Raw genomic sequence first — 24,702 nt, 5'->3', positions numbered from 1 at the left:
CCATATTAATCCTGGTATCTACATGCCTAGAACAGTCCTTGATACTTAAGAAATGCTTAATAGATACTTGCTTACTGAATGAAAATATTTCTCTTGCTGTTTCAAATGAAACCCTGTACTTCTCCCATATAGGAATAACGCTGAGACGCTGTATGAGTCTGTCTCCCGTGAGCTCATTTTGCCCTTTTGTTTCTAACTCATAGTTCCCTCTTCTTCCAAGTTTCCTCAGGCCTCTGACCCCATCCTTCCCTTTTCTTTGTTTCTAGGCAGAAATTAATTCCATTGCCAGGATATTTTTTTTCTTTTTACATAAATAGCTTGCACAGATAGAGGAAGTGGCATTCCGGAGTTTTCTGCCAGGTTACTAAATCAACATATGTTTGCCCAGGAAGTGACCAGGTTGTCCTTAATTCAGGGTTTCAGGACTGGGGTCTGGAGGTTTATTCATCCACATCCCTCTTCTCTTAAGTCTTTTCTATCACAGCTGCCTCTCGGAGGCTAGGCCAATGCAGGCACAAAGGAGGTAAACAAATAAGGAAGCCAAGAGTGGTGAGTGCCCCCCCAGAGAACGCTGGCAAGAAAAGGCAAGAGAGATGGGTTCATATGTACCATCTTTTTAGATTCCACATATAAGTGATATCGTATGATATTTGCCTTTCTCTGTCTGACTTGCTTCACTCAGTATGACAAAGTCTAGGTCACAGAAGTAGAAAACAAACTTATGGCTACCAGGGGGGAAAAGGGGAGGGGAGGGATAAATTGGGAGATTGGGATTGACACATAACACACTACTATATATAAAACAGGTAACTAACAAAGACCTACTGTATAGCACAGGGAACTCTATTCAATACTCTGTAATGACCTATATGGGAATAGAACCTAAAAAAGAGTGGATATATGTACATGCATAACTGATTCACTTTGCTGTACAGCAGAAGCTAGCACACCATTGTAAATCAACTATACTCCAATACAAATTTTAAAAAAGGAAAGAAAAGGCAAGGGGAGAGCAGCTGGAGAGGCGGCCACTGAGAATTCAGACAAAGCCAGCAACTTGCACATAACTCAGGAATCCTTGTGCTTGGTGTTGGAGGTAATGGGACCCACCCCCACTGCCACCCCGAATGTGAAAGAGAAGTATTTTTGCTCTACCTAGAAGCTCTGGCATGGAAATACCTCTCAAAGCTGAAAGAGTTTTCTAAGAAGCAATCCAGTTGTTGGCCTTTAGCAACTTGGCAGGATGTTCAAGTGAATTCACATTTTCAGATGAATATTTGAGAACAGATATGTAGTAAAAATTGTCTTATTATAGAGAGTGCTTTTTACCACTTCCAACATGGTTGGTTGGAAAAATTATGAGCTTCTTGTGTGAAGACTTGAGTTCGGGTCCTGGCTCAGACATTGACATTCTGTATGTGACCTTGGCAAAGCCGTTTCACCCTTCAATACTTTATCTTGTCTGTAAGAGGCGAACAGAGATAATACTTATACCTTAAAGCTATCAAGGGGGTCCGATAAAGGAAATAAGTGATAGAAAATATAAAGAACCACATAAATGCTGGCTGTAATAATGAGTCTAGATTTGTATCTCTCTGGCAAAAGAGCTCTCATCACTTATAATCTATGTGATTTGGGGCAATGAACTTCAACTTCCTGAGCCTCAGTTTTCTCATCTGTAAGATGGCAATAATAAGTAACATCTACTTCATAGGCTTGAATGAAATATTGCTTGTAAAGTGCTGTGCGCAGTGCCTGGCACATGAGTGCTATGTAAATGTTAGTGATCACTCTTGCAGCTAGCAATGTTATTATTGTAAAATTGGAATGCATCTTCTAATGATGAACTTTATTCTTTTAACACAAACTTTAGAGCACCTGCCATATTCAGGCCAGGCACTCTGCTTTGCATGTGGGAGAGTGCAAGAGAAAGAAGACATAGTCTGTGATTTCCTGTACCTTACAGTCTACTGAGAAAGAAAGACGCATCAAATAATCACACGACCTGTTAAGTAACTTGCAGGAAAATTACAGGCTGCTATGGGAGGGAATGACAGAGGGATCCGACCAAATCTGGGATGCGAGGAAGTTTTCATCGAGGAAGTGATGTTTGAGTTGAATTTTGAAGGTTAAGTAGAAATTGACTGCATGGAGAATAGAATGAAAGGATTCTAGGCAAATAGAGCTGCGTGTACAAAGGTCCTGGGAGAGACAGCATCATCTGAGAAAAGGAGAGAAGGCCAGTGTCACTGGAGAACCGGGTGTCAGATGGGGTGGGGAGGGAGACAGGAGTCAGATTGCTGTCAGACTCACGCCATTGCTAGGTAACTAACGGCGGTCAAAGCGTTCTAAGGGAAGTCACATGACTATTGCATTTTTTCAAAGATTATTTTTGCTGCCGTGCAAGGCAGGTTAACGCACGTACGTGGTGATGGTCCGTTAGCCAAGTGCTGCTCGGAGTGTGATGTGAAGCCCAGTAGTACTGGCATCACCTGGAACTGTGAGAAATGCAAATTATCAGGCCCCGCCCGGACCTACTGAATCAGATCTGGAGGTGGGCCCAGCAGTCTGTGCTAGAAGGATTGGGTGATCTCTTTGGTTTGGGGGATGAGAAAGAAGGAAGTGTCAGGAATGTCTCTAAAACGTGCATTTGCTGTAGAAGTCACCTTACCTGCTCTTTTGGGCTTTGTTGGGTGTATATTTAAGATGAGAGGGGAGGAAAGTCTGGGGTGTGAATTTGGGGTTTTCTGTCTTTGTTTTTTTTTTTTTTTTAATATTTACTAATCCACAGAGCACTGGTGAGAAGGGTCCAAGAAGCACCATTATTAAAAATGACATCAAGTGAAAAAAAAAGATCTTATGTCTGGAACATCTCTACTGATGGGCAGTAAAACAAGCTGTAACTGGAGAGCTGATTTCATCTATGATAAGGAGAGCTATTTTTCCTGAAGTCTTGACTTCCTCAGAATTCTTCAATTTTGAGTCCACTAAATTATCTTTTGAAACGTTATGTTCCACAATTAAAAAAAAAGAAAAAAGCACTCTGTTTCAGAAATACAATAGGAGTCAAACAGCAAAAGAAATCTTGTTAACAATGCTACTAAGGAAAGATACTATTGAACGGGAAAACATTAAATTCAGAATGTGTTTGGAGGTTAACAAAATCCCCTTCTGCCTCAGGTTGTTTGATTATATAGGATATATATAATGATTTGGAAAACGACCTGTCTTTCTCGGTGCATAAAAGAGACTGCCAGGGAAGAAATTTCTCACATTTTTTAGCTTCTTTCTTACATTTTTTAGCTTGCTTTGGCCTGACTTTGTATAGACTCTTTGACCACAATCTCCATTTCACTCCTTCAGCCTCCTGATCTGCATGTATTTTGCTTTACGATGCAGCTCAGAAAGCCCCAAAGTAGCTTCTATTGATGGAACTGGAAGAAAAGCCTTGTCAGAGCTCCTTCCGGCTCATTGACAGTTAAGCCTATTTTTCAGGTGAAGGATAACTAAGTATATGCTCATTACCAAAAGAGGAAGGAAATAACTACCCTCTATAAAAGACAGTTGTCTGGCTAATCTTCTTTTAGCATGTACCACTATGGCATTCAGAATCTGGGTTCTACCTAAACGAAGACTCTACCTGGTTCTTACACTAACAAATAGTACTTCTTAAATACTGTCGCAGGATAGAGTCTGTTCGAAACTTCCGAAGATTCAAGAGTTAACTACTCATATACAGTAATCTGTAGGTTTCTACATAGGGAGTTTGCAAAATGGGACTGTGGGCCATAACTGGGGGGAAGCCTGATTTACAAAGGACATTTTATTGGAAAACCATCATGCTCATTTTTTATGTGTTGCTTATTACTGTTTTAGCACTACAATCGCAGAGTTGAGTAGTTGAGACAGAGGCTATATGAAGGCAAAGCCAAAAATATTTCCCATCTAGTCTGCTGACCTCTGAAGATGGATGTACCAAATCTGTTAGTCTGACCATCAAATTGAAGCCCTCCTGGTTTAGGGGAATTCTGAATTGTCATGTTTGAATTACAGCTATAGGCTCAAAATGTACTTTTCTTGTTATTGGAAGAAAATGCCTATAATCATATGGAAGCTAATAAGAAAATGTTATGCACAGATTTGTTTTTCATTAGATGTCTCTCTTGGGGCAGGTTTGTCAGTACTTAGAGCTCCCCTGAGCTTGGTGGATCCAGTGATGCTTGTCTAGGCACTGGGGTTTGGCCTCCAGTTCTGGTGAAGTATCAACTCTATTTTAGGGAAGAAGCAGGAAGTTGAGGAAGCGCCTAAATGTTTTGCCTCACATGCCTGCCAAGTTGTGACTCAGGGCAATCTGGCGCAGTGCTCATGAATCTTCACTAAGAGTCGAGTTTGCACAATGGAGGAAATACTCAGTATGTTTGTTGTCTTCATGTTCTTGGAAAGTGCCAAATTGACACGTAAAACTGCAGTCATATATTTATACACTGGAGAATTGTCAGGAGCTCCTTAACCATCTCTTTTTAATTCCCATTTCCTTGTTTCCAAATTCTCATCGCAGAATTTCTGCTTTCTCCCGCAGGACATATTCTCCATCCTTTTTACCTTACTTGCCCAAGCTTTTAAACACAGTTTCTAATTCTGTACCTAACTGCTTAAAAAGAACTTGATTAATGCGGAGTTTGTTACATGTCCTGGCTTATTTTATCAATAACATCTATAAGTACAAGTTTTCCTTTTAAGATATCAAAACTAGATTATTTACTCATGTGATAATTATTTCTTTGGTGTTTGTTTTTTTTTTAATGTTTGGAGAAATGCCCTGTGTTTCAGCACAGAGCCCACAAACCCGAGAATCATATGACTCGAGGTCTAATCCCTCCCATTTCAACAATTAACATTCATCGTTTTGCACTCTTTACTGAACCACTCTGAACTCAGGATCTTCATCTCTACAATAAAGAGTTCCTTGTCATCATCTTTAAAGACCTTTTCTAACTCCAGCAATCTGAAAAGACTTTGTATGTTACAACTTAATACTCAATTAGACGTTTAAGGAAGTGCTGAATAATTCTCCTGTTTCCTTAATTTAAAAAAAAATATGAAATGTTTCATACATACACAAAATACATAGATTTTTATAACAAATGCCCACCCTATACCCACCTAGCTTTAACAAATATTAATACTGACCCATAGTTATGCCTGATTTTTTTAATAGTTAAAGAATTAAAGCATTACACATTCAGGTAAACTCCTTACTTTATATGATTAGTCAAAAAGTATAAAATACTTTTGCATGTATTGACCTCTTCAAAGCTCTTAGCCATGAGAAGTAAACATATATCCAGTATGCAGATGTGGTATAAACAGGTGTCAAAATTGTATCTCAGGATACCCAGCAAATAAATGAAGAATTCAGGACTCAACCATATGCAATGTCATCTAATCCCTAGATTTTGACTGTCCTTTCCTAAATATATCATTTTTGTAATTAGGGTTCTTTGTAAGCAATATAAATGGATTCTGGTTACCTGAAGCAAAAATATTAATTTATTGAAAACACATGTTGTAACTTATGGAACCAAAGAAAGGGATGAGCAACCAGTCTTTGAAAAAGGCAAGAAGCAGTTGTGTTCATGAGGCCTAGGTAGCAGGAAAAACTGGCAAGTTTTTTCTGGCCTTCATTGTTGAATGAATCTGCTTCCTTCATTTTTGATCTTGGATCCCTCTGGTCAAGATTTAAATTACCAGAAGAGAAAGAATGATTGGTCAGCATGGATGATTTGCCTATCCTTCCAGTGAAGGCTTGTCTGAGCACCAGGTTGGGTAGTTCTACCAAGGCTGCGCACAGAGAGGAGTTCTCATCTCCAGTGGAACATGGAGGTGCAGTGACACGAGGAAGGGGCAAGGATGTTAGTCTGCCAAACATGTGAGATATCTACTATACTAATTGTAGCAAACATGAGAATGTGCGTCTCGTACCTCTGATTACAGGAGAGTATGGCTGATGACCCCAGCTACTGTCCTCTGAAACACATCATTGTGTTGGCACAGGCCAGACTTTCCAGGGGCTGCTACCAGCCAGTGACGGAGTGAAGCAAGGCTGCTAAGACAGGTCTGGTCCTAGGAGATGCGGCGAAGCTCTGATGATTGGCTTGGCTAGATGACTCCTTGATGGCCTTGGCGAACTTTCCTTAGAATTGCACTGAGGTCTAAGACACTGTCATCCAATTTTTCTTCCTTTCTTTCTCCTTTGCTTGACCTCAGATCTGCATCATAATCTACTCATCATTTGCTTCTAAGAGGACCAGCAATAACACACAAATCATTTATTAATATCCAAAAGCAATATTAAGTAGCACTTAAGAATGTCATGCTACAGCCCTACACTGCCGTTTCCTACATTCTATATGCCTTGACCCTGTTCTACTTTTTCTTTCTGCTGTATCATTTAACACCCTCTAATAAACTATATAGTTATTTATAATTTATTGTTTTTCTCTCCAAAGTAGAATGTAAGTTCTCTCAGGGCATAGGACAGAGATCTGTTCTGTTTTGTTCACTGATGTGTATCCAAACACTTAAAACATTTCCCAGCCGTAGAAGGCACTAAGTAAAAGTTTGTTGAATGAATGAATAACTTTATGTCCATTTGCTTGCAATGTAATCTCCAAATATTTTCTTTTGGGTCCTAAACTAAGTAGTTCCACAGTCCCAGACCCCCTTAAACATGCTGTGTTTATGTCGGCATTACACTTTTTTGGTGCCAACAATTATTCCCGTTGCCCTACAGAGACCATAGATTTCTCCCACTAAAGCCTTGTACAATTAGAGAGGGTTAACTTGATCTTCCAAGTCTCATTTAAACCAAGTTCTTTTTCACTGAACAACGGCCAAGTTTGAAGAAATTTTAAATTGCTTTGCTTGAAGTCAAGTATCAAGGGAGTGAGTTTGTTTCAGCGCCTTGTTCTCAGAAAGAAGTGGCTTACAAGTAGCAATCATGGAGCCAAGCCTGTCGGATCAGACATTTATCTGCTCACTAACAATGGTTCAGCACATCTGTCCTTCTTTCCCCTAGAGCATCACTGAAGAGAGAGCCATGGCTCAGCGTTGACTTGGGCTCAGTTCTCTTTGTTATTTCCGGTCTTAGAAGAGATGAGCACAGGAGATGTTGCTCTGCATCCTACCTAGAGCTACTACGGCACAGAGATCACCACTCTAGGAAAGAGGCAGAAACATCCTGGGAGGAGGGAGTCAAGCAAAGGTTTTGTGACTAAGGTCAGGAGATGGTGCTACATGCATTAATGACCTTGGCAACTATGCCTAAAGTCTGTGATAATGAAGCTTTTATGACTGCATCCTCGTTGTTTCAAGGAGGGGATTAAAAGTGGCACCAGTGGTGGTTTTCAGATCCCATTGTCTCATTGGCTACTTGAAGCAAATTTAAGAATTAGAGCCATGTGTACCTAAATGAGAGATATATTCCAGTCTAGAACTAATGTAGCTGAATCTTGTTTCAAATAGAGGTTCTACTCTTCTTCGGCGGTGAGAGGGGAATTTGTTGATTATCCAAAGGCTTTATTTCACTTTTATCTGTTATGACATTTTAAAAAGAATATGTATGCTGATGTTCTATAGCATGGATAGAAAGATTAAATGAAAATGAAATCCAGTTTCTAAAACATTGTTCACAGAATACGATCATTCCCAGAAGATTATAGTAAGGCAACATTGGAAATCAAACTCAGATTTGTGTTTACATCCTGCTATTTGACCCTCATTAGCTGTGTGACCCTGAAGAAAATACTACACATCTCAATTTCCACATTTGTAAAATGTGCTTCAGTTTCTGATAATGTTGGTCAGGGTGATCAATGAGAAGTTTAGATGGAATACATACAAAGCTTGTGACTCAGTGTCTAGCATATAATGGAAGCTTAATAAATGACAGCTATCCCTAGGTCCTTGCTGTGTGCATTACATTGTCAGGAATCCCTTATCTGTTTCTCATTGGACCATACGCAGTTATCTGGGCTCTTCCTCTAAACCTATCCCAGATGAATTTGTGGCTACCCATATGTGAAAAATTCTTTCAGTTATAGGTAAGAATTTTCCATGTTTAATCATCAGAAGCTGTTTGGTTTTCTTAAAGCAAGTAATAACTCTATTGGTCAAAACTATAGTAAATGATTTGTTGAGCAAGCATGTTGGAATTATTGACTAAAGCACATCTTGGAGATATTTTTTGGATCTCAAGTTCCCAAGCTCCTCTCGTTCCAAATTATTAGAGATTTCTGAGAGTTGCCAATATATACTCCTGGGAGAGGAATAAAGTACTTTCATTTAAGGAGAAAGGAAACTTGGAACAAAATGGAAAGAGGAAGAAAAAACAAACTGGGCACATTCAATTCAGCTAAGCATCAGTTGATTTGTATCTATGCCTCCTTTCTTCCTTTCCTTTTTCCTTTTCTTTCTTTCCCTCTTCTTTTTTTAGTTACCCTACCTTAACATGGAACTTTTCTTAGACTTTGAAATGGAATATCTGTGAGAATTTAAATCATGGAGAATACATACAAAGTGCTCTCCCTAGAACTATGACCTCCTCACTCTTATCACCTAGTCCTGGACTCCTTTCATTTCTTATTCCAAATCTCTAGAGTTGCCAGAATCCCACTAAAAATTCCGTCATGCTTATTCTAGCAAAACTGAAAGCAGGGATATGAGAAAAGGAAAAAAGAAGAAACTGTAATCCTAAGTCCACCACTATGAATATTTTGTGTGTATTCTCCCAGTCTATTTTTTTTTCTATAAAGAAACAAATTTAAAACACATTGTTTTCTGAGAGCCTCATTTTTCATCAGACATTGAAATGAGAGGTGTCTTTACCACTGCCCACTCAGGGAGCTCTTCAGCTGGCTCACTTCACGTCCCACCAACCCGACTCTACCCTCCGCTGCTGCACAAGACGTCGGGCCCCAGTGCATTAGGATCCTGGGGCATTTGGAGGAGGGTGTCCACCCAAGGCAAATTCACTGGGAACTGAGCACAGATCTGAAACACGTATAGGCTGCACTATAGATGCATGGTCCTTTGAAGAAGTGTTCCTTGCAGTTAAAGTGAAGCCTTTACCTGCTATTTCACCAAAGAATCCTTGCTTTCATCACTTAGAACAGTACAAACACCAGGAAGCGCTGGGGAGGCTGCTGTAGGGCTTATCTCCCACGCAGCTCTGGGTGCTTTCTGGGACTTCCCCCTCCTTTTTAATCTGATCCTTATTTTCAATCACCACTTCACATGACCCATCCCCTTCCTATTTACCTTTCTAGTTTCATAAAAATAGACTCCATATTGATAAAGAGTCTCTGGAATGCTATGTTAATTTTTTAAGCAAGCTATGAAAAGCCATTGGGTATTTTTAATCAGGACACTCTATTTACACAGATTCTTGGAAGCAGCATGGGAAGAAAACTAAAGGTAGGGAGAACACCTTTGAAGAGTGGGTGAGAGATGGTTAGGGCCAGAACAAGGCAGAAACAACTGTGATAAGGGGGAGGGGCAACTACAGCTCTGCGCAGACTCGCTTGAGATGCTCATCGATGTCCTGCACTTTCTGCTACAGATATGAGAGTCCCGTCATGCAGCCACCATTAGCAGTGCCTTGTTTACACACCTGTGGCCCTTTGACCACACGCTTCCCAATATTATATCCCCTGGACTAATTTCTAAAAACTGTCAAACCTGTCATCACACCATTGAGTACGCAGCACTGAGACAATGGTTATAGAGAACAAGATCAGATTTACTGTGAAATATGAGAAGCGCCTGAAAATGTTTAGCTCACACTCTGATGCTGTTAACACTCAGGATATTATATTTTTGTAGCCATAATTTCAAAAACTAAAGGTCACACATATTTACCATTAAAGAGCCAATCAAAATCCTGCTTGATACGAGGGACATGCTAAGGGTACCCATCCCACTTTCTGCTGTTGTGTTAAATTGGGAAACACAACCTGTGTCCCATCATGGCAACACAGCCAGTCACTAAAGAGAAGGGAACGACTCACAACTCAATATTCTTTATACCTCTACCTCCTTGTGTTAAGTTATTAAACCATGAACTCATACTAGAAACTTTTTCATTAGTGTTCACTTATTGCAAACTCTAATCTTTTAGGGGTATATGGAAAGCATGTGTCTTCTTTCCATTGTAAATAGTAGCAAGGCAAATTCTCTTGCACCCTTGTTTCCCAATGAAGGAAAAGAAAGTACCAAAAATGGAGACATGGGACATTCCACCAGGTTTAAACTCTGAGTAATTATTTACGGGATTCCGAAAATACAGGTTACCATAGAGGGTATAAACCCTGTTATCGCCCATAAATTGTATTTATCCATGGAAATTAAAGGTGTCACTAGCTTAAATCCTGGCAGAGACTCATCTGTTTTAGCGTTCACCAACCCACATGGTAACTACAGCTGCTATATACAGAAGGAATTAACATTGACACCCAAGTTCTGCCCTCTAACCCTACTTTTAAGAATCCTTCCCATCTCTGGATTGGAGGCTGAGGGCTTTTCTCCCTCCCTCCTTAACGCTAAGAGAGATTTATTGTACCAGGCCTGGGGCGCTGTTGACTGAAAGACATTGCATGATCATCACTGTACCCATGGGTAAGAGAGGAAGCAGCAGACCCTGGGGCATTGCTTTGCGTTATTACAGTGTGTAAGGTTGAAGGTTTTGTCAGAGAGCCAGGGCAGAGAGGTTGAGCACAGCAGGGAAGGGAAGGCTAAGAGAGCAAAGTAAGTGTGAAGGGTGTTGCTCTGAGCCTGATTGGTAGGTTTCAGCATCCATCCTCTTTTTCTGGAAGAAGAAGCAAGTGGCTTATGCTTTGCTTTCTAACTTTAGAGGTGCCCAAAGCCATATTTGTAAGGAAGTTGGTGTGGATAAATATGAAGGAGCAGTTGAAGGAAGAAAGGAAGAGGGATAAAGGGAGGGAGGGAGAAAGAAAGGAAGGAAAGGAGGAAGGAAGGAAGGAAGAAAGGAAGGGAGGGGAGGGAGGAAGGAAAGAAGGAAAGGAGGAAGGAAGGAAGAAAAGGAGGAAAGAGGAAGGAAGGGAAGAAAGAAAGAGGAAGGAAGGACGGGCGGGAGAGAGGGAGGAAAAAGATAGGCCTATATGTCTCTTACGCTGCTTCCCTGATTCACTTTTTTGTCATGTATGAAATGGGGAGGTTGACGTTAGCTTAGCTCATGACAACTCGTTACAAAATTTGAATTTAGAAGGACCCATATTAATGAAGTTTCTAATGAATTTATAAAATGTCAGAGATCACCTCTCATTAGAACCTGAAAGACAAATTCCAAAGTGATTTTTCAACTCTTCCAGAGCATGCTGTGACGCGACGCCCGTGCATCATGGCTGATTAGAGAATATTGTCATGTTGGCAGCTCTTTCCTTGGCTTTCACCTCATTTTGTGCTTTGGCTTTTCTTTAAAATACACTGGCACGTCTGTGAGGAGACTCTGTGGAGACAATAGTGATGCTTGTCTGAGTGCATAGATCGAATGATTTTCAGGGAAATTAATAGTCTCTGTTCTGATTTGGGTGACGTTCCTGCAAGGAAATTGACAGATGTTTTAAAGTGTGCACCAAAGTATTAGATTCATGCCATTCTCCAAGTCCCCACGATTCCTGTCTCTAGGGTGTGATTGATAGCTTGGCCTGATGGTTCTTTTTGTTCCTACCGTAGCTACAGCATTAGGGGAAAAGGCTCCCAAGTTGAAATGGTAATCATAGACAAAAATTGGAAGTAAGAGCCATTCTGGGATGAGGGAGAGAGCGGTGTCTGGCCAGGGATAGGGCTCATTTATGAGGTTTCTTCATTAATCATAGACAATAACGTTGAGTTATCATTTCATGTTTCTTGGGGTTACTATATCCACCCTGGACAGGAGGATGTGAGAACATTACAGTCGAGGGACTCTCATTGCAGAAATGTTAACTGACTTCCCATGGTCACGTGGCTGCTTGATGTTGGAGCCCTGGTGATAAGCCATAGATTCTAGGTTTTCTGGAGCCTGGTGTTGGGGTATTGAGATGGGATTGCTGTGGCATAGATATTTGGGAAGATGAATGAAAGGAAACCATGTGTCTGAGTCAAAAGAACAAGAAGGAAATCATGCCACTAAACGATTAGGAGGATGTGGGGGAACAGGTACATATTCAAGGCATACTTTATAAGTAGCAGCACATTACACATACATTTATTACATGTGTACTTAACCACACATTTTCAACAAAAATACCCCAGCAGCTATAGTAAAATACGATTTTTATGTCAGATGGACGCTAAATACAAATCAGCTGCTCGTCTGGTGCTCAATTGAAGAAAAATGAGAGATTCCAAGGCTGGATGGATATATCGCTGTGTTGGAAAGTGTGAGATCTAACACAGTATATACAAAGCAAGTTAAAACATCAAAGATATTTCTGACTCTGTGATTTTTGTCGTATACCCAGCTTTGAAATCAATTCCCAAATAAGATGGAAATTCAGATTTTTTCCCATCAAAGTAAAAGTGTAGGAAAATTATGTGTGAATAGATCAACAGTTTAGTTTTTAAGCAATAACTTTTTCATCAACTTCAAATATTTCTGCCCAAGAATGCTTTTCAGTAGAAAATCTAGTACTGGAATTTTAATGTATTTTTTAATATGTATTTTGAAATATACAAAAACTTTTCAAAATATAAGCCTTAGGTTTGAACATGAGTCTGTTAATGATATTTCTCATGGTTCTTTTGCTCAAAGAATAGAATTGAACTTGAATATCACTTTTAAAATTAATTTTTATTGGAGTATAGTTGATTTACAATGTTGTGTTAGTTTCTGCTGTACAGCAAAGTGATTCAGTTTTACAGGTACATATATCCACTTTTTTTAGATTTTTTTCTCATATAGGTCATTACAGATTATTGAGTAGAGTACCCTGTGCTATACAGTAGGTCCTTATTAGTTATTTATTTTATGTATAGTAGTGTGTATATGTCAATCTCAATCTCCCAATTTATCTCTCCCCGCCCTTTACCCCTTGGTAACCATAAGTTCGTTTTCTACATCTGTGGCTCCTTCTGTTGGGTAAATAAGTTCATTTGTACCATTTTTTTTTAGATTCGCCATATCAGTGATATCATATGATATTTGTCTTTCTCTGTCTGGCTTACTTCACTCAGTATGACAATCTCTAGGTCCATCCATGTCACTGCAAATGGCATTATTTCATTCTTTTTTACGAGTCTGAGTATCACTTTTAAGAATATGGTCTTGGGCTTCCCTGGTGGCACAGTGGTTGAGAGTCCGCCTGCCGATGCAGGGGACACGGGTTCGTGCCCCGGTCCGGGAGGATCCTAAGAGCTGCGGAGCGGCTGGGCCCGTGAGCCATGGCCGCTGAGCCTGCGCGTCCGGAGCCTGTGTTCCTCAACGGAAGAGGCCACAACAGTGAGAGGCCTGCGTACCGCAAAAAAAAAAAAAAAAAAAAAAAAAAAAGAATATGTTCTTGAAATAAAACATATACCCTGAAAAATACACACGAGTACAGAGTTTGATGACTTTCAAAACCTGAATACTCCTATGCAATCAACATAAAGGTCATGAAAGATATGGACCAGCATCACAGAACACCCTGACCCGTGTCCCCTCCTAATCACAATCTCCCAAAGGTAACCACTAACCTGACCTCTTAAACCCTAGATTTGTTTTGCCTATGTTTGTACTTCATTTAAATGGATTCTACCCCTCTGGGTCTGGTTGTTTTTGCTTAACATTATGTTAGTGATATTCATCCATTCCCCTGTCGATTATTATATATCACTCATTCACATTACCATATAATGTATTGTGATAATATATCTTGATACTGCCAAACAGTTTTTAATGTATATGTACTAACTGGCAACGAGTCAGTAATGTAGGCGGGTTCAAATTACTTTGCATCATCCTTCCCAAAACTTGGTATTTTCCATCTTTTTTTCTTTTAGCCATTCTGGGGCACAAGCATTGATTTTTAAATGGACTAAATAAACCTCTAGCAAACTCATATCAAACAAAAGTCTTTATTTAGGAACCAGTGTGTGCTTCGGGCGGGAAGGGGCAGAGTTTCATCAAGTGGAATGCTTCAACATCAATACATTCAAAGAAGAAATACAAATTTGAATGACATAAGCAGAAAGGTCTCAGCACAGACTAGTGGTTTTGTTTAAAATACTCCCTTATTTTCAGAGAAAGCACTTCATTTGGGAATGAAGAGATATGCATTAGAGGCTAGACGTTTATGGAGTCTGAAAACTGACATTTTTAAGATTTTGGGGGAGACTCATGGGATAGAAGAAAACAGTAAGGACTTTATTAACTATACCACAAATGATGTGATTTTCATAGAAAAAACACAAGGCAGTGGTTGATTTGTATTTTTATTACCGTTGCAGGGTCTCCATTTTGGTGCCTATTGGATATTGTCCCTATAAAGAATGAGAAAGGAGATGTGGTCCTTTTTCTGGCCTCATTCAAAGATATAACAGATACAAAAGTGAAGATTACTCCAGAAGATAAAAAAGAAGGTTTGTACTGTTTTCAGAAAACATTGACAGATGGAGTAACATTTTGAAATTGTTTATTCAAATACTCTGGTAGGAAAAAAAAATGTGTTTTTAATAACAGCAACAGATAAACATTCATAACTCTTAGCAGTCAGTATTTGGTGCCTATCCCCAAATCACAGAGATTCACATGAATTTGCATTTTCCTCTTTGTAATAAAAACTCACTTGATAGGAACCAGAAGTTTATACTCCTGTTTGAGGAGAATGAGGATGGGAAAACAACTTATCAGAATACACAGATTCACACCACCTTGTTTTATCAGGGAAGAATATACATTGATAGCAATGAGTGAAGTTAAAATGATGCGATTGAAACTACTGCTCTCAGTTTCATCTAATGTGCAGTAGTTCAGAACTTAGACGTGCAAGATTTCATTTTATATCCAAAATCCAGAACTCAAGTTTAGTGCTTGTTAGAGTGGAACGTTGCAAATGCGTACCTGTATTTTGCAATAATAATTTGTTTTAAGACACAGACAAGCTCTTCAATGATCTTTAAAGTATTCTAAGACTTTCTATTGCTTACTTTATAGCTTGTGTCTGTAGTTTATGAGGAAATACCCTGCATTCATGTAAGCAGACAAAAGTAACATTGAAAAATATGCCCATATTATTTCATTTAAACAAAAGTAGGATTAGATATTTTGGTGACCAGAGAAAAGGCAATTGTCATTGTAGGGACTTCCTGTATATTAAGTTCTTTATGAGAACCAGCTCTTTGATGTTTCAACAACTATGTCTTTTTAAAAATGTGTGTGAGTGTTTTAAATACATTATGTCTTTTGAAATGACAACACAAATTGAGAACTATTTGGTGACCCTGGCCAACTTCTATCATTTGGAATGTTTGCAAATGCAGGACTGTTTTCTTGTGTATTTGCATAACTAAACACTGTGGCATATTTTACACACAGGAGGGGTGAGCAGTCTTATACTTTAAGTTACTTGGATATTAGAGCACGTGTAATACCTGTCCAATGAGAGAAAAGTGTGGAAATCGCTGTGCGTGGTTTTGGTTTTGTTTTTACTGTTTTTTTTGCTGTTATAGGAAAAGAAAAGGTAAGTATGAACTGTATTTACTCAGAACACTTCTTATACCAAATGTAGGTTTTTTCCATACCAACAACCAGTTCTTCAACTCTCTGGACTCCAGCTGGGTGTCCTATCATTTAATTCAGGTCACACTAACTACCTGGGTTTAGTGTCAGAGTGCACAGGTATAAGGGCCCACACTAACTGCAGATGCCGGTCACAAGTACGGGGTGCCCGGGGCCCACACACTTCTGTCCAGCTTGGCTACAATGTCGGGAATTTCACAGCCCTCCCCATCCTTTTCAGATTTGATAATGTGCTAGAACAGCTTACTGAACGCAGAGTAACACTTCTGTTATCGTAAAGGCTCTAACTCTGGAACAGCCATAGGGAAGAGATGCCTAGGGTAGGTATAGGGAAGAGGGCCTGGGGCTGCTGTGGTTTTCCTGGGTGTGCCACCCTCCCAGCACCTGGATGTGTTCATCAGCTCTCCTGCTCGGGTGTTTAGTAGGAGTTTTCATGGAGGCTTCGTTACGTAGGCAAGATTGATTACATCACTGGCCATCAGTGATCAACTCATTCTTTAGTCCCTCTCCCCTCCCCAGAAGGCCAGGGAGTGGGGCTAAAAGTTCTGGCCCTCTAATCTTGCCCTGGTCTTTCTGGCAATGTGTTGCCCTGCCGAAGTAATCTAGGGCACCCTCCCCTTCCCCACCACCAAATATTTATTAGCACATAAAAGACACTCATCCCTCCAGAGATTCCAAGGGTTATAGGGTTGTGTGCCAGCAATAGGCACAAAGACCAAGTACATTTTTTATTATGCCACCATAAGGATTATTTGAGTAACATTATATTTATGTATTAAATATATATGTGTATATATTATGTATACTCATATGCATAGATAGATACATAAGACTATCCTTAGAAAAAAATATGGCTTTTTTTTTTTTTGGCTTCAAAGCGGGCAGTTTAATCAACCTGACTTGCTTTGAACATGAAAATTATAACTAATGGTTTTATATAATTTAGGTCATCATCTTTGTCTTGTGTTTCTGGTGTCTGTAGATAGGGGTGAAATCCCCCTTTTGGAGGACTGCAATGGATAAAAGGAGTAAAAATATACTTATTCATTTGGGGTTTGAAAGAGCTCAGTACAAACACTCCTTTTCCCCACCCAAGTTCTGAGCCAACTGAGAAAGAAATAAGAGTAAGGCAGATGGGAGACCAACACATCACCTTTATTTCTGAAGAAACCGATAACAGAGAATGTGGCATATTATCAACAGCAAATGGGCTTCCTCTCAGTGAGCCCAGATTTAGGCAAAGTTACCTCCCAGTTGGAGCTATACTAGAGACAGAGCTCCCTCTGGTATAACTTAAAGCTTGGAGGACTGGAGCAGAACAGGTGCTTCCCAAAGGCAGCTGCTCCCTAAAGAGAGGAAAGAGTAAGGGCCACGCCATATATGCCAAACTCAATCATATTAAATTCCTCCTCTTCCCCTGGGAAGAATTGAATAGAGGAGCAGTACAGAGGCCTGGTGTGTTACACTAGCAGAGCTGCTTCCCCAGGAAAGCTTGCACCTGCCTTTTGGGGGTGAAGCGCACGCATTTGAATACCCTATGGAACCAGTAGCAATTATTCTAATCCAAGGTTCCATCATAAAAAAGAGTTTTACATTTCTATTTAAATAAATATATTAAACTATGCTTAATAATAGTCCCATTTTGTTTAGAGAACATGTAAAATATGAAGACTATCTCCTGCAAGGTTTAAAGAAAGAAAAACAGAAAGTACTTTTAACATTAATTGTATAAGGCAGAATATGTTTTAGAAATTTTGAAATATTTGATAGTAAGTCTGTAAATCTTTTAATAGCTTTATGACTTTGTTCCTCAAGTGATTATTATTTCATATGAAATTAAGTGTTATTTCTAATATATATTGAACACTCAAGAATATTTTCTTGGGCTTCCCTGGTGGCGCAGTGGTTGAGAGTCTGCCTGCCGATGCAGGGAACACGGGTTCATGCCCCGGTCCGGGAAGATCCCACATGCCGCGGAACGGCTAGGCCCGTGAGCCATGACCGCTGAGCCTGCGTGTCCAGAGCCTGTGCTCTGCAACGGAAGAGGCCACGACAGTGAGAGGCCTGCGTACCGCAAAAAAAAAAAAAAGAATATTTTCTTTTCTGTTGCTAAGTTATAAATGTCCCACAAAACTATGTAGTATTTTAATAGAGGCAAAGTAACTATTGTAAGACAGCATAGTTATAAAATGATCATAAAATACATATATATATTTCTCTCTTTTTTTAATCTGCTCTTAATAGGGCAAAAATACCTTAAAATTCACCAATTGATGGCGTGTCTTGCAGGAAAGGCACACCTTAGCGTATGGTATTTTTAGAACTTCAAGATGTGTTTGAAAACTCTTAAAATGTCTCTGTATAATTGGAGCAGTATTGTATCTCAGCACTAGAAAACTCGAGGTGAGCATGTAGCCTGATGTGACCCGATACCAGATGTCATACGAATGTATCTCTGAAGCTCATCTGAGTTGTAGGAATATGGTTTGTGTTAATTAAATTAATTCCCTACCAAGGCTCATATGATGGACTTTGCTTAAGAGATATAAATTGTACTTCTTTAAGAAAAAATGCTTTAATCAGTAACGTCTACATTGTTCTGGGGTTTATTTGAAAGGAGGAAAATCATATTTTATAGAAAAAACTAGCAAGGTATGGGATACAATGAACAGCATTGATGGAAGATTGGCCTAAAATACAAAGTACTATTTGGACACTCAGTTTTCAGCTGCTGATCTGGGATGTGTGTGTGTGTGTGTGTGTGTGTGTGTGTGTGTGTGTGTGATTGAGAGAGAGAGAGACTTCAGCAGAAATCTGGTGATTTTAATTACCTTTTATATTCCATTTTTTGACACATATTTCATTTCCATTCTAAAAAAAGTGTGTAAACCAATAACTTCTATATGTGTGTCTAGCATTACTGAGTTAATTTAACATGAGACCCTGTTAACCTCTTTCCCTATAGAAATATCAGTAAGAAATATATTAATTTAATTGTGGATTAATAATGAATTAAGCAACTCAATCAATATTCATTGAGCACACATTCTGCCTTCCATATTGAATGATTGTTTGGGTACAGTATGCTTTGTTTGAATCATCTAAATCTTAGCTTAAACCCTGGTTCCACATGTGTTGGCTGTTAGCCCTTAGACAAGCTGCTTAGCCTTTTGGAGACTAAGTTTCTTCACCTATAAAAAGGGGTAATCATACACGTCTACACTTACTTTAGGTATATAAGAGATAATATCTGCAAATCACATAGCACTGAATACACCCAAGAAGAAAAGAGTTGTGGTCATTGTTATATTCTACATGTTTTATAAAAATAGCTAGCTGTTATTGAGTCTCTGCTTCATACTGATGATTACTTCATTTGCTTCTCGTTATAACCCTATGAAATAGGAATTATTCCTATTCCTATTTACCAATGAATTTTAAGTAACTTGACAAAGTCAACATAGTGAAAAATGGTAGGACTAGGGTTGACGCTTGTACAGATTCCAGAGTGTACATTCCTTCTATTGGTGTTTTTTTTTTTCTCCAAAGAGTGCATGATCTTATGAAGGAAATGGATCCAGTATTTGCAGTATACTATGTTCAGTGACAGCAGAGTGGCAGAAATGGTAAATTCTTCCCAGACAAGGTAAAATGGTAGCGTGGGGCCAGCAAGAATTGGAGCAGAGTCAAGGAGAACTTCACAGGGAAAATAATATTGAAACAAAACTTGAAGGATGTGAGGAGTTTGATAAACTGAAAGGAAGGGAAGTTAATTTCAGGAGATGAAATAACAAATAGCTGACCTTTGTTCCAAAGTAGTTTCTAAAAGTCAGGGTTTTGAGTTTCAACTCTAGATAGGCAGGCATGACTTAAAACTTAAAGATTTTATTATGTCTTTCTAAGGAACTTAGATGGTGTGAGGATAGAGTTCAGAGTTATGACCGGTAGACCTTGACAGTAGAGATGAGGGAAAAGAAAGAGTTGATGAATTCCAAGTTTCTGGTTTGGGGACTGTTCTGGACTCACTGAAGCCCTAACACCCAGGACCTCAGAATGTGACTGCATTTTGATATAGAGACTTTGAAGAGGTAATTAAGGTAAAATGAGACCATTAGGGTAGAACTTAATCCAATCCAACTGGTGTCCTTAGAAGGAGGTTTGGTCACAGAGAGACCGATACCAGGGCACTCGTGCACAGAGGAAAGCCCACATGAAGAGAAGCAAGAGAGCAGAACTTCCTCTTTTAATTAAACAGATCTGCTCTTAGCTCAGGTAAGCAGGTTTTAAGTTCCAATTACTTAAGAATCAGCTTATGATGCTCCTCACAATTCACTTTCTAACTACATACATACCACCTTCTAAACCTTCTTGAAGTCTCTGGACAAGCCAAGCTGGTCTGTTCACGCTCAGCGAGTAAAACTCACACTCTCTCTCTCCATACCCTGGTCCTCAAACTTCCCCTCACCTGGAACATCTTTGTCACCCCTGCTTACCATGAAAATCCCACATCTTTTCTTTATAGTCATCTTACCTGAACCCCCTTAGGTCATAGCGAGGGTCCTTCCCTTAGACTGATCTGTGCCTCGCTGCTGGCCTAACGCTTCTGACTTGTTTTTCCCACAACAGTGAGGGCCTTAAACTTGGCATCCTGCTCCAGCTGCCTTTCACTTTCCTCCAGTACTTTACACATAACAGACACTGAGTACAAACCCGCTGATTAATTAATGTTACGAAAGGACCTTTACCTGTGTGAGGGCACAGCTTCTTTTAAAAGTTTCTTTTCCTCAGTTGCATGTGTCTCAATTTCCTAACTTTCTTCACATGCTAATTTGGTTTTCTGCTCAGTTGAGTAGAATATGTGCCTTGTTTATTGCTTGTAGGGTGCCCCAGATTTGGCTTGAAATGACGGTTGACACTGGGTTATGCATGATGTGCCAACAACATTATCAGTTGCCTCAAAACTGGGGGATTTTGATGACCATTCCTAAAAGTGGACACTTCAAATTTGCCTTGAGAATTTAGGGGTTGATGTGTGAAGGTCTCCACATTATCTTCAGTGATAATACAGACCAGGAGTCAAATACAGCGGCGTTTCTTGGTAGTCTAGCTTTTGGCGGGCGGAGCAGGTTGTCACGATTAAGGACACTGGCAAAAGCTTTAGAGTGCTCCTGTCTCTTCCTATTGCTAAGTGGCTTCAGAAGAAATAATAATAATGAATAGCTGCACTCAACAATTAGATATGAATTGCATTTAGGTACAAGAGCCAGAAAACCTAACTAATGTGAGCTTAACTAAATAAGGGCTTATTTTTCTCGTATCTCGAAGAGTCTGGAGCTGAGAAGCCCATACTTGGAACAGCGAAGCAGCAAGACTGGGGGCCCTGGGACTCTCTTTGTCTTCTGCTGTGCTGTCCTATTGTACTGTTTGCTGTCCTCATACTTGTCACCTCGTGGTAGTATGATGCCTGCTGCAGAGTGCCTTTCATTTACTGATTCTTTGCTCTAAGCCAGACAGATTACGCAAGGATCCCACGATGTGGAGCAATGAGACTTAGAGAGAGTACGGGAGCTGCCCAAAACCTCAGTGCTGTGAAAAGCTGGAGACAGGATGGAAGCCCAGGCCCCTCTGGTCTCAGATCTCTGATCCTCCCTTTATGCCCTGGGGCATCCTGTGAGACAGATGAGAGAAGATTAGAAATGAGGTAGACACAAGGTTGGGCTTGTCTCAGTTCCTCCCCAAAGTCCCACACATGATTGTCAGTTCTTTTTACCATGCTCATTTTTTTTTTTATTAAAAGAAATTATTTTAACTGAAGTATAGTTTATTTACAATGTTGTGTTAGTTTCAGGTGTACAGCTAAGTGAATCAGTTATATGTATATACATATATATACATATGTATGTGTATATCTATTCTTTTTCACATTCTTTTCCATTATAGTTTATTAAAAGATATTGAATATAGTTCCCTGTGCTATACAGTAGGTCCTTGATGTTTATCTCTTTTATGTATAGTAGTGCATGTATGTTAATCCCAAACTCCTAATTTATCCCTCCCCGCTTTCCCCTTAGGTAACCATAAGTTTGTTTTCTATGTCTATGAATCTATTTCTGTTTTGCAAATGCATTCATTTGTATCATTTTTTAGATTCCACGTATAAATGATATTCTGTGATATTTGTCTTTCTCTGTCTGCGTTACTTCACTTAGTATGATAATCTCTAGGTCCATCCATCTTGCTGCAAATGGCATTATTTCATTCTTTTTCATGGCTAGTAGTATTTCGTTGTATCTATGTACCAGATCTTCTTTATCCATTTGTCTGTCGATGGACATTTAGATTGCTTCCATGTCTTGGCTATTGTGAATAGTGCTGCTGTGAACATTGGGGCGCATGTATCTTGTCAAATTAGAGTTTTAATCTTTTCCAGATATATGCCCAAGGGTTTTACCATTCTCATTTCTTATTCAAAGTCCTTACTATCCCAAGTGTATGAGGACCTGACACATTAGCATCACCTGGGAGCTCATTAAAAATGCAGAATCTCAGGCCCCACATCAGACCTCTGAATCAGAATCTGAATTCTGACAAGATCCTGTGCCATTCACAGGCACATCCAAGTTTGAGAAGCTTCATGCTATACACATTCCTTAGAAAGGTTCTCCTGACCATCCAGTCGGAAGGGCCCATCTCCAGCCACTCTATCCCATCACCTTGTTCACTGTAGGCATAGCCTGTATGGCTATATGAAACACATTTTTCAAAAGTTAGTTTATATCGTAATTGCTCTCCACTCCATTAAAATGTAAGCTTCATCTGGAAATAGGCTTTTCTTCTCTTGTTCAAGATCGTATCCCCAACCCAGAGTGTCTAACACTTAGTAAATACTCAATAAATGTTTGATTGATGGGTGGATGAATAAATGAATGCATAAATGAAGTCCAATTTAGGAGACTATTCACAGATAGAGGAAAACATAGCATTCTTGCATTTCCAAAATAATCGTATCATAATTATCAAAGCTGCACATTCTGATGAATATATTTAGTTTAAGTCAAAGACCGCGGGATGTGTATTTATCAAAGCCTGCTCCAAGCCTCTCGAAACGGGTTCTTACTCCTAGTGTGATTCTATTCACTTCAAATAGAATCTCTGCCGCTGGTGAATTTTGTGTTCTTGTTGACTCTTCTGTTTGTCCTCCAGTTTCTGAGAATCTCAGTTTGGTCACATTTTTGAAGATAGTGGAAGTCACTTCTTAAAAATACATATAAAAATGTTCTCTGTAAAAACAGACATTAAGCCACTGATCAGATATTAAGTCTCAGATGATTTTGACATATTTTGAATATTTTAATTTTCAATGGGGAGCATAGTAATAATGTTCCTTTCCCCTGCTGAAATATCCTGCCTGATTTTTTTTTTCTTTGCATAATGAAGAAACACAGGCCCCAATCTTAATAAAGAGCAGTTGTCTGATGAAAGAACTGTTGTAAAAGTTGATACTTTTTCTGAGGAGATAGATTTCTGCCTTCAGGAGATCTAGACCCACTTTTTGTCAAATATGTGATGAAACTGGGAATGAAGAGCTCGGGTAGATCCTCAAAGTGATTGAAGAGTTTTAATCACATACATAACATATTACCTATATTTTTTAAAGCTGTGGGTTGTTTTTTACATATTCACCAATACTATTCTTTCCTAGAATCTTCTAAAGGCAAATAGTATAAGCCAGAGTTCATAAACTAATTTGCCTTTGGACACCATGGGATAACGTGATGAATGAAATGCTGTGATAGACCATGGTGGGAACCTAGGCATAACACACATGGTATGCTTCGCTACGTCATTCTATTTTAAAGAAAAATGTTAAATATTCTGCAGCCAATCTAAATATACCTTGTGGGCTGAATTTGTTCTATTGGTCAGTAGTTTATGCCCCTTGGATGAAATTATCAAACGAATTTCTTATCAGTCATATTTTTATAAAAGGTATTTCTAGTTTTATAACTGGGGATGGAGACAAATTTTTTAACCCTTTTTTGGTGAATTTAACATTTAAAAACATTTTGCAGTTGAAAAGTCAATTAATTGAAACACCAGACAAATATGTATTAAGAGGATTAGTAAGTTCAGGTTGAGAGTTTAAAAAGCTGTATAAGTTGACTTCCTGGTTGGATATACATTCTTAGTGAGGTCTCCACGTCTGGCAGAATTCACTAGACATTGGTATTAGGGAATGTTCCCAATTCCAGGATTATAGCTATCATGCTGCTGTTAGGAATGATGGTAGCATCATTGGGAGAGGCTGGAAACCGTGGACAAAAAGGTTTGCAGGTACCTGAGTCTCAGGCTTCAGCATCTTGTGGAGAGACATACTTGGGACTGTGGATTTATGCTTCAGGGGGTGGTGGGGGAGTGCTTTCCCTCTTTGCTTTTCTTTTTATATTGATTAGTGTGTTAATGGCTTTGCCAGTGTGAGAAAGACTATTTGGTGCTGAGAGCTTAGGTGCCAGCTACTTAGAGAAGTGCTGAGAAACAATGGGTGCCCTGAAGAGGAGAGATTGCATGCCCAGTTTCAAGGGAGTTTGAGTTTAGTTTCCGCCCCTCACAGCAGTGAAAATGAGCTTTCCATCCCATCTAGCTTGTTTTTATACAGGAAGACTTTTTAGAAACCACCATCAAGCAATCCTGTTTATCTTTACAGTGGGTCTCCCCCAAATTCCATGAGGCTTTTCAAGTATTTGTTTGACACATTATATGGGGAATGATTTGACTCCTAGACAGCACAGAAGTTTCACTGGATAAATGTCTCCTGAAATGTTTGGATAATTGCTCAGTCTCTTAAAATTATATGGTAACCAGTTTCATTCGATCTACTTTAAAAATACATCTTTCAGTTCCTGAGGAAAATGTGTACACACATAATT

At 39.3% G+C, this 24,702-nt stretch overlaps 1 protein-coding gene across 1 annotated transcript in view; it reads left to right on the top strand.

Moving 5' to 3' along the window:
• KCNH8 (potassium voltage-gated channel subfamily H member 8) overlaps window positions 1-24,702 on the top strand; it is a 388,857-nt gene that overhangs the window by 147,058 nt on the left and 217,097 nt on the right. Inside the window, exon 3 of the mRNA XM_004271920.4 lies at window positions 14,485-14,616. Coding sequence (XP_004271968.1) covers window positions 14,485-14,616 — 132 coding nt within the window. The remainder of the gene's footprint in view (window positions 1-14,484; window positions 14,617-24,702) is intronic.

This window comes from Orcinus orca, chromosome 5, assembly GCF_937001465.1.
Source record: "Orcinus orca chromosome 5, mOrcOrc1.1, whole genome shotgun sequence".
NCBI classification, from domain to species: domain Eukaryota; kingdom Metazoa; phylum Chordata; class Mammalia; order Artiodactyla; family Delphinidae; genus Orcinus; species Orcinus orca.
The sequence above is the reverse complement of the archived record's forward strand: the minus strand, read 5'-3'. Positions and strand labels throughout refer to the sequence as shown.